An 11,487-nucleotide genomic window follows, 5' to 3' on the forward strand; every position below is an offset into this window, starting at 1 on the left:
TGATTTTGGGGGGGAAGGGGTTAAAGGGTTTCAATTTTTATCTTATACATATTATTTTGCAGCTCTTGCAGCTCTCAGCAATTATTAATGTATTATTATTATTATTATTATTATTATTATTATTATTACTGCTACTCAAAGTACTGTCTACTTATTTTAAGTATTTACATTTTTGTTAAGTATTTTTAATTTATCATGAATTTTTAAAAAAAATATTTGCCTTTTTAAAGGATTTTTAATTTAATTTAATTTAATTTAATTCTGAACTGGAAATTAAAGTAATGTATTATGTAAATTTTAGTTATTATTATTATTATTATTATTAATATTACGGTTACTATTATTATTATTATTATTATTATTATTATTATTAAAAGTATTGTCTACTCATTTAAAGTATTTAAGTTTTTGTTAAAAAAAATAAGATTAAGATTCATTATGATTTTTTTAAACATTTACTTTTTTTAAAAGGATTTTAATTTCATTTAATTTTGTTTTGAAATGGGAATCCCATGTATTACATCAATTATTGTTATTATTATTATTATTATTATTATTATTATTATTATTATATTACTTAAAGTACTGTCTACTTATTTTAAGTATTTTAAATATGCTTAATTATCATGGAAAATGTTGTAATGTAAAGTACAAATAAAAATTGAGAGTTGCTTAAGCACAATAAACAGTGTCATTATTCACTAATTACTCATAACTCATAATCCAGTGTAGCCAGTTGCTGAATGTGCTGAATTATTTTAGGGAATCTGGCAAACATGACCCGGACATGTACTTGGCAGGTTTGATGATTCAGCCTTGTCCAGAGAGGAAGCTTGGACAGTGATGAACATGAATAAGCACCTTTGCAGCTCCTCTCTAAAGTAACGGCTCCAATTTATTTTTTAGCTGACAGCAGTGGACGCTGATGAGGGTCCCAATGGGTTGGTGAGCTACAAAATCTTGGCGGGGGATCAGGGACACTTCACCATCAATGACTACACAGGAATAATCACGGTGCTGCCCGGTGTCAACCTGACCGTGGGCCGCTCCTACGCCCTCACCGTTAGAGCCACCGACAACGGCCCTGCGTCCCAGAGAAGGTAAATCAACAGAAAACCCAATGAGGGTTGAAAAAGGGCGCCTCTCACTCTCTAACAAAAGACTCAACCTCGCATGCCCGGTTTGAGATCAATACAATGCCACATGGTGACAGATTTCGCTTCGGAAATATCCCCGAGAACACTCTGCCGATATTGGCCCCTGCTCTTGTCCATCTGACACTTGGAAGAGCGGAAATTAAGGGCTTTTTACTCTAATTGCCGCTACCTCCCCTCCTGTCCAATTCATACCAGCCGCTGGCCTCTGTAATTCTTGCTGACCACCGAATCAATACAGAGGAATGAAACAGAAATAGAACGAGGGCAAGCGAAGTTCAGGAAAAGGCATTGTTTCACTTTGCTGTTCGGGAACAAGTATAAAAGCGTCTAATATTCACAACAAATCAGCCTAAATTCGAAGTTCTACTCCACAGAGTGATACTTAGTTGAAACTGTGTATCCACTTTACCGAGGTGTATGGTTAAAGCCAAAGGCAGCAGGTGCGCTATTATATCTGTGTTGGACAGATGGCGGTTGAGCTCGTGAGAACCGGATAGTTATTTTCATCTCTTATTTTTCTGTTTTAAAGTTTTATGAGAGCACTGGCATCAAATTTTGCATACTGGAACATTTCCAAAGTGAAAATACTCCCCGATCTAATTTGCTTCAACCACGCTGATGAGCGCCTTGATACAATGTGTCATAAAACAATGACAGTACCAGGTTGGGTTCTCAGTAAACATCCGAAAAACAACCTGGAATTGGACTGCTATTGTTAGATGAAAGTGTTCAGATATTGGAGGAAGCTTAACGGTGATTTCCTTTGTCAAAAGAAAATCCATACAAAAGTGCTGCATGTGCTCATCAACGGTATCCGCTTACATCTCGTGATTACAGAAAATAAGATGAGTCGTCTTGCAGTTTATTAAATTGTAGCCAAGTGAAACTATTGAAGTAAAAAGAAAATGCATCCATATCCAGGTAACACATTTAGTTCATAAAAACCTGTTTTGAAATGTTTCTATAATTTCCAGTTTTCTTGTTGTGATTATAACATTGTTTAAAGGTGACAAGAATGTTTTACTAACTTTATTTCCACTCAAAATATAATGTTATTTGAACGTTAATGTAATATTCTAAGACAAAAATGTCCAGCTTTCTTTGTGATTATAAGGTTTTTTAAAGGTTTCACCCAAAATGTAACATTATGTGAAAAAGTAGTTTTAAAATTCTATCAACATTAAAATGTTCTGTGCTCATGTTGTGATTTTAACTCTTAAATGTTTCTTAGAGCGTTTAAGTACAAACAACATCATAAGAACATTCCAAGATAAAAATGCATTCTAAAAATGTTTCTCTAAATGTTACGAGAATATATGAATTATTAATGAAGGAAAGGAAACGTGTGGCCAAGTATGGTGACCCATGCTTGGAATTTGTGCTCTGCATTTAACCCATCTAAGTGCACACACACACACACACACACAGTAGTGAGTAGTGAACAAACACACACACACACACCCAGAGCAGCAGGCAGCCATATTGCTATTGCTGGGGTGCCCAGGGAGCACCCTCAATCCCTCAATCCATGCCACATCTGGGACTCGATCCCACAACCTTTTGATTACAAGCCCAACTCCCTAACCATTAGGCCACAGCTGCCCTGTTGCCTCGTAAAGGTTTAACATTAAGTTAAACTCCTATTTAAAACTTGACTCTTCTGCGCCAGCAAGGTTCCTTGATTATTATGCCCGAAATTAGATTATAGTTCCTAGCCATATCGGCCTAGAAAATTGCAACTTTTAGTTTTAAATTGGAAAAATATTGAAAACTCTTTGTTATTTTTTGATCAAGATACTAACGGTCTAATCAGATTCAATGATCAATGCTAAGCTGTGAAAAAAGTGCTACCGCCAGACCCAGAGATCGGCTGAATGGATTCGAAAACGGTAAAACTCAACTGATTAATTCTAGGGGAGTTGGAAAATGAGCCTATTTTTTAAAAAAGTGGAGTGTTCCTTTAAGAAAGTTTTGCCGTAACATTTATATAACTATATATACATATAAGGGGCGTTTCCTCCAAGGAGGCAATGGAGACACTGCCTCCTCAAATTATTGGATGAGAAAAAAAAAAAAAAATTCTAGTACAAAAATAAACCAACATATAGTGGGGGAAAAAAATATTTGATCCCCTGTACGTTTGCCCCCTGATAAAGAGATGATCAATCTATAATTTTAATGGTAGGTGTATTTGATCAGTGAGAGACAGAATAATGACCAAAAAATCCAGACAAACGAATTAAAAGTTAAATTGATTTGCATTTTAATGAGTGAAATATGTATTTGGCTCCTTCGACTAATTACTTTGTGGCAAAACCCTTGTTGGCAATCACAGAGGTCAGACGTTTCTTGTGGTTGGCCACCAGGTTTGTACACATCTCAGGAGGGATTTTGTCCCACTCCTCTTTGCAGATCCTCTCCTTGATGTTTGGCAACTCGAACCTTCAGCTCCCTCCACAGATTTTCTATGGGATTAAGGTCTGGAGACTGGCTAGGCCACTCCAGGACCTTAATATGCTCCTTCTTGAGCCACTCCTTTGTTGCCTTGGCCGTGTGTTTTGGGTCATTGTCATGCTGGAATACGCATCGACAACCCGTCTTCAATGTCCTGACTGGCTTTAATGCCCTGGCCCTGATGGTATACTTATTTCACTCGCTGAAATGCAGTCAATTTAAATTTTTGTTGTTATTCTGTTTCTCACTGTTAAAATAAACCTACCATTAAAATTATAGACTGATCATTTCTTTGTCAGTGGCAAACGTACAAAATCAGCGGGGGATCAAATATTTTTTTTTTCCCCCACTGTATATACATTAAAAAGTGCTTAAAGAAACTTTGTCTAACAGCAGGTAAAGTTACAAAAGTCGTCCATATCTCTCTTGCCTCCCCTGAGCCCACTGAGTTTTAACAGACCCCCTAAAGTGTGCGGTGAGTTTGGTAGGGGGTAATAGGTTGTTTGCACATGACGTCATTGCTGTGGCGCGAAATGCAGCTGGAGGGCAGGAAGTGATATTTCTCCATAGGAATCACCAGCAGAAACTCAAAAATGCCTATGTTTTGTGTTGTTTATGGATGCTCAAATCGGTCAAACCGAGAAACCACAAAGTATCTTTTATCATGTATGAAAATTTGCTGTTCATAAGGGCGGAAAGGCAAGAAATTGACTGAAAAGTGCAGGAAAAAGTGGGTTGTAAAGTTCCGTCTGTGGTCAGGGGGAGAGTCGGATAATGCTCGTGTGTGCAAATGGTTAAGAAAAGATATAATAATATGTTAAGATGTTAATAAAGAATAAATATGTGAGACAGTGAGAATTCACCTAATGCTAAACGCCACACGTACACACAATGTAAGATATTATATTTGTAGTTTCGAGAGCGTCATTGATTATAACGGAACATTGTGAGATTGCAATAAATTGAAGTGAGTGACAGCTTTTTAGTGACTATATGAAAGCGCTATTTGCTCGCTTTCTATAACAAGTTCGTAATTTGAATAAAAGTTTCGCTTTACGTGTTGCTAACACTGACCGGAATGTCTGTACTGTACAAGAGAAATGTATAGACAGAAAATTACAACATATGTTGGATGTGATCCTTATGTTATGAAGAGGAGTGATTTTACAACTAAATGGAAGTAGCTGCCTCAGTTGCCTGTCATCGAGGCGGTACGCAACTAAGCCTGATAGCAAACAAACTCTTTCGAAAGTGATTCCCACATTTATATGAAGGATGCAGGATATATGTCACTCCTAAAACTACTGCTGTACACGGTTTTTGGCCATTGGTCCTGTTAGTAGCATGTAAAGCGAAACTTTTTTTCTAATTCTGAATTGATTATAGCCTAGAAAGCGAGCAAATAGCGCTTTCATATAGTCACTAAAAAGCTGTGACTCACTTCAATTTATGGCAATCTCACAAGGTTCAGTTGTAATCAACTGCAAATATAATATCTTATTTGCATTGTATGTACGTGTGGCATTTAGCATTGAGTGAATTCTCACTGTCTCACCCTGTATCTATTTATATATTTCTTTATATCTTAATATTATTAATCTTTTATTAACCATTCGCACACACAAGCATTATCTGACTCTCCTCCTGACCGCAAACGCAGGTTTACAAGCCACTTTTCCCAATTTTTGTCAATTTCTTGCCTTTTCCTCCTTATGTAACAGCAGATGTTCATACACAATATGAAATAAAATTTCTCAATTTGACTGATTTCCATAAACAACTGAAAACATAGTCATTTTGAGATTCTGCTATTGATTCCTATAGAGAAAAATCACTTCCTGCCCTCCAGCTGCATTTTGCGCGTCCTCAGAATCACGTGACTGCAAACAACCTATTGCGAATGAATGGGGGAAAGTCACGTGAGAGGAGGCAATGCCTCCATCACAATATGATTGGATGTGACTGGTTATAATTGACTGTGATTGGTTCATGGGATATTTCTTGCATCTTGTGTTTGTGCACGTTCCACGTTAACAAATCAGTTTGAATGAACAATACAATGGCGTTACTGGAAAGACTTTTTTTTTTTTTTTAAAGTAAGTAAGCAACTCACACACTTAGATATAACCACTTTGTTACATCAAAATAAGACTTTCTGTGGGAGTTTTTAGTGAGTAATCAGTTTGGTGAAATTTAAAGTAAATCAGTATTTACCAATCTTTGATGACTGATGATCCGAAAAATTTAAAAAAACTTAAACATTAACTGAACTGAACATAAGTTCACAAATAAAATATACTGTTTTTATTGTTACTGCCTTATTATTTTGGATTAAAATGTAAAATGCTTGAAAACACTAACTTGATGATATCTCAAAAAATGAGAATATCATGAAAAAATTATATATTTTTTTTATTGTAACTTATTTTTAAAAACGAAACTTTCATATGTCCTAGATTCATTGCATGTAAAGTAAAACATTTCAAAAGTTTTTTTTGATGATTAGAGTGTACAGCTCATGAAAGTCAAAAATCCAGTATCTCAAAATATTAGAATATTTACATTTGAGTTTCATTAAATGACCATCCCCACAGTATAAATTCCGGGTATCTCTTGTTCTTTGAAACCACACAAATGGGGAAGACTGCTTATTTGGCAGTAGTCCAGAAGACAATCATTGACACCCTCCACAAAGATAGTAAATCACAGAGTCGTTACTGAATAGGGTGGCTGTTTACGGAGTGCTGTATCAAAGCATATTAAATAAAAGTTGACTGGAAGGAAGAAATTGGGTAGGCAAAGGTGCTCAAGCAACAGGGATGACCGCAAGGTTCAGAATACTGTCAGGTAAAGCCGATTCAAACACTTGGGAGAGCTTCACAAGGAGTAGAATGAAGCTGGAGTTAGCGCATCAAGAGTCACCACGCTCAGACGTCTTCAGGAAAAAGGCTATCAAGCCACTTCTAAAACAGAAACAACGTCAGAAGCATCTTACCTGGGCTGAGGAGAAAAAGAACTGGACTGTTGCTTAGTGGTCCAAAGTCCTCTTTTTTTCAGATAAAGTAAATTTTACATTTCATGTTAAAATCATGATCCCAGAGTCTGGAGGAAGACTGGAGAGGTACAGAATTCAAGCTGCTTGATGTCCAGTGTGAAGTTTCTGAAGTCAGTGATGATTTGTGGTGCTGTGACGTCTGCTGGTGTTAGTCCATTGTGTTTTATCAAGTGCAAAGTCAATGTAGCCGTCTGACCTGAACCCCAATTAGAATCTGTGGGATATTTTCAAGAGAAAGACGAGAAACAGTTGATCCAACAATATACAGATGATCTGAAGGCTCAATAGTTCCTCAGCAGTGCCACAGGCTGATCACTTCCATGCCATAATTTGTAATTATTCTGTAATTTGTGCTAGGAGCAAGTCATTTGCTGTAATATGTGCTGCCGACCAAGTATTGAGTGCATAAATGAACATACTTTAAAAAAACTGAACTTTTCTTTTTTTGCAAATCCGTTTTTTGATTGATCTTGAGAATATTCTAACATTTTGAGATACTGGATTTTTGACTTTTATGAGCTGTAAGCTCTAATCATCAAAATTAAACAAATAAAACAAAACAAAACAAAAAAAAACTAGAAATATTTTACTTTACATGTAATGAATCTAGAATATATCAAAGTTTCAGTTTTTAAAATAAGTTACAATAAAAATAACTTTTTCATAATATTCTAATTTTTTGAGATGCACCTGTATATTATATATCCACTCTTCTCATCGCAATGCTTTATGAGTTTGTCTTCTCTGTGAAGGATACATGCACTGCTAGTTAGTCTAAATGAATGTATTTCACAAGGCGGTGTGATTATGGAATCACTACTTTTTGAAATTACCTTTGGGTCAGGAGTGCCTGTGGTGCCTTACAGTGCTGCCTATTTAGTCAACTCACCCAATTTTGGAACACAGCCATAGCATTTTATAATTATATGTTGAACCTTGCTGTGCATTCTGATTGTTTTGTGGCTGGTGTGGCATAGTTAGTAGCTGGAGGGGATGCATTAGCTATCATGCTGTACCCTTGAGTGAGACACTTAATACATTTGACAAATTAAGGAATATAAATCATGTTTCATTTGTTTCTTCAGAAGTTCCATCACTACGGTGTATATCGAAATACTGCCCCCCAACAACCAGAGTCCTCCCCGTTTCCCTCAGCTCATATACAGCCTGGAGGTCAGTGAGGCCATGAGGACTGGAGGCACGTTGCTCAACATGCAGGTGACTTACCCATTACCAGCTGAGATACTCTCATTAGGGTTTTATTGTTTAAATAAAAATGTGTTGAGTGAAAGGTATTAAAGGAGAACTCTACTTCCAGAACAACAATTCACAAATAATTTACTCACCCCCTTGTCATCCAAGATGTTCATGTCTTTCTGTCTTCAGTCGTGAAGAAATTATGGTTTTTGAGGAAAGCATTTCATGATTTTTCTCCATATAATGGACTTCATTGGTGCCCCGATTTTGAACTTCCAAAATGTGGTTTAAATGCAGCTTCAAAGGGCTCTAAATGAAGGGTCTTATCTAGCGAAATGATCTGTAAATTTTTTCGGAAAATAAAATGTTTTATACTTTTTAAGCACAAAAGCTTGTATAGCACAGGCTCTGGGATGCGCGTTCACGACGCTACATACTATTGAATCACGTCGAAAGGTCACGCGGAACGTAGGTGGAACTACAGACCCAGTGTTTACAAAGCGAATGCGCAAAGACTAAGAAAGGTACAACGATGTCCTGTTCCCAAGTTGTAGGAGAAAATAAGATGGAGTTTTTCGCCATACTCAGTACACAGACGATGAACTTGCACGTGATTCGTAGTAGTGATGGGGCGTTCGGATCATTTTACAGACTCTTTGAGTCTCGTTCAGCAAAATGAACAAATCTTTTTTCAAGCCATTTCATTCATTTTAGCAAAATATAATTAAAATGTTACGTGTTTCTTCCCTAACACATCTACTGCTTACACAAATGTTGATCACACTACAAACAAGACAAAACTATAATGCTATAAGAAACAGAAAACATTAATTCATTGTTTACCTGGGTCTTTAGTCTATGATTAGCTCAAATCACTTCTTATCTGACAAGTTTTCGGGTTTGAGTTGTCCGTTCATCACGTGACAGCACCATAAGATGAACGAACGACTCGAAAAACCCGAAGACTCGAAACAGGTAAACTAATTCCAGTACAGAAACTAATAGGATGTTGTGCATGCGCGACTGAATGAATCACTCCCAGAGACAACTCGTTCTTCCCGAGTCACATTAAAGCACGACCCATTACTAATTCGTAGCATCGTGAATGCACATCCCAGAGCCTGTGCTACACAAGCTTTTGTGCTTAAAAAGTATACAAATTTTTATTTTTCAAAAAAAAATAAAAAATGACAGATCGTTTCGCTAGATAAGACCTTTCTTTCTCAGCTGGGATCGTTTAGAGCCATTTGAAGCTGCATTTAAACTACATTTTGGAAGTTCAAATTTGGGAGCACCAGTGAAGTCCATTATATGGAGGAAAATCCTGAAATGCTTTCCTCAAAAACCATAATTTCTTTACGACTGAAGACAGAAAGACATGAACTTGGATGACAAGGGGGTGAGTAAATTATTTGTAAATTGTTGTTCTGGAAGTGGAGTTCTCCTTTAAGGACATTGTTCAAATAGTTCATGTGACATCATTGGTTTAACCGTAATGTTATGAAGCTATGAGAATACTTTTTGTGCTCAAAGTTCATTCCACAATTTCTTCTCTTTTGTGTCAGACTTTGACACACATTCACTAGAGTATCACAACATATGCGTGTGGTACTGCTGACGCAGGAGGCGACATTCTGACATTTATTAAAAAAAAAAAAAATGGATATATGTAATGCATGTCAAAATATCAAAATATTTCAGCTGTATATTTAGTACATTTTGTGTTTTGCTTTTTGAAAGTTGATGAGTGTTTCTCATTATAACTAAATTAGTGTAACACAGAAATGCTTTTTGTCATTTGCAGGCAACTGACCGTGAAAGAGATCCCATTACATATACCATCCTGAGAGGAGATCCAAACAACGTCTTTGAAGTCTCCCAAAAGTAAGCTCGCTTTGAAAGGCCGGAATATGTCTGCTCTGCCAAAATCTATCGCGTCTGCAGTTTGAATAAGCAGAAGTTATATTATAATTGTGGTTCAGACACACTCACACAATGCTTTGCACGCACAGAAAAATACAAAGAAACAAAAGCTTTTTTTTTTCTCTGTGAAATATTTGTTTTGGTTAGCCACGTCCTTATACATCCATACGCAGATTACATCATGACACAAACACGATGCATAATTAATAAGGACTGATGAAAATATTAACTCCCCCATTTTAAATAGCAGCTTAAGACATTTCTTTTCTTTTGCTTGCAGTGAAGGACCAAAAGTACTCAGAGCTAAAACCTCAAATGCATTTTATGTGATTTAGCACACCATAAAACGAGTAAACAACATTAGGTGGCCGATATCTCACACTCTCTTTCTTTAGTAATGCATTTAGTAAAGCATGTTATACTCCGTAGTGTGCAGGGTACCAAAGGGCATTTCAATCATAGCTAGAGCAAAGCTTCTGATCCTGTTCTGGAGTTTTTTCTAAGCAGGATATCACGACCAGGATACTGTACACTTCTAATGAACTGCTACTGTTTTTTTTTTCAATAAGCAGCACATGAAAAACAGAACAAATATAGCTGTATTTCTTGAACTACCTGAGCTTATCTCTCACAGTTGCAGTCTCTTCCCTTCCTCTCCTCCTCCTTCCCACAATGCTTTCTGCTCCCCGCGGAGTTTACGATAGAGCTGTCTGTTCGAGGGGATTGTGTAACTGTGGAGTCTGGAAAAGTCTGGCTGAAGGGTGAATATGGTGATATAAAGTATATGTTTAAAAAGCACTTTCATGGGGGTTGGAAGTGTGGGGTTATCCTTTCATAAAGTAAGCGAAATGGAATTTCAAAGTGGAATTATTCAGAAAAGTTCAAAATAACTATGATAGATTTTTAAGCAGAAGGTATGTATTAGTTTTAAATGGATTTTAGATGTTCTTAACTTAGCTTAGGCTAAAGTGCCAGCTCACCTGCTTTATTTTGGAAACAGATAGCCTGATGTGTAATAACTTGATAGTGCAGGGTCTCAACATTTGTGTCCTTCGGTTTAAGAATAGCAAATAGACATTTATTAGTGTGTTAAGAGGATAACCCCTTGAGATGAAACATCTCGTTTTCGAGGGGGTCCTCAAGACATAAGACAAAACAATACAACACATGTCCATTCACACTTGCTCAAATTCTCCCTCATCCCACCTCAGCCACCCCACCCGCCCCACATACTCATTATTAAAAACAAATACATGTAAACAAGAAAAAAATACATAAGTATATATAAGTATTACTGTAAGAAGCATGACAACATGTAGCCCATACACATATGTTTATACACATATTCACATAATATACATACATACACCTACACCCATACTAACATATACTCATAAATAATAATAAAGTAATAAATAAATAAATAGATAAATCCAGTCACACATAAGAAAAACATTTACAGCCATACTTTGCTTGCAAATAGGTGAAGAGTGATATTTTGAAGGAATACAAAGAAGTGATAGATCTTAGAGACCCAGGCAGACTATTCCAATCTGAAGGAGCTTTAAATTTAAAAGTACGTCTACCAGTCTCTTTAAAAATGTTTGGCACAGTGAAAGAGGGATACTCAGTATGTCTCAATCTATATCTAGATCTATATGGAATTAAATATTCCTTCAGATAAGAAGGATAATCATAATA

General features: G+C 36.4%; 1 protein-coding gene across 2 annotated transcripts in view; it reads left to right on the forward strand.

Moving 5' to 3' along the window:
* pcdh15b (protocadherin-related 15b) overlaps window positions 1-11,487 on the forward strand; it is a 245,671-nt gene that overhangs the window by 119,100 nt on the left and 115,084 nt on the right. For both annotated transcript variants that reach the window (XM_051124508.1, XM_051124507.1), the window contains exons 15-17: window positions 907-1,100; window positions 7,752-7,884; window positions 9,668-9,747. In XM_051124508.1, the coding sequence (XP_050980465.1) occupies window positions 907-1,100; window positions 7,752-7,884; window positions 9,668-9,747 (407 nt within the window). The remainder of the gene's footprint in view (window positions 1-906; window positions 1,101-7,751; window positions 7,885-9,667; window positions 9,748-11,487) is intronic.

The sequence above is a fragment of the Labeo rohita genome, chromosome 12 (genome assembly GCF_022985175.1).
Source record: "Labeo rohita strain BAU-BD-2019 chromosome 12, IGBB_LRoh.1.0, whole genome shotgun sequence".
NCBI classification, from domain to species: domain Eukaryota; kingdom Metazoa; phylum Chordata; class Actinopteri; order Cypriniformes; family Cyprinidae; genus Labeo; species Labeo rohita.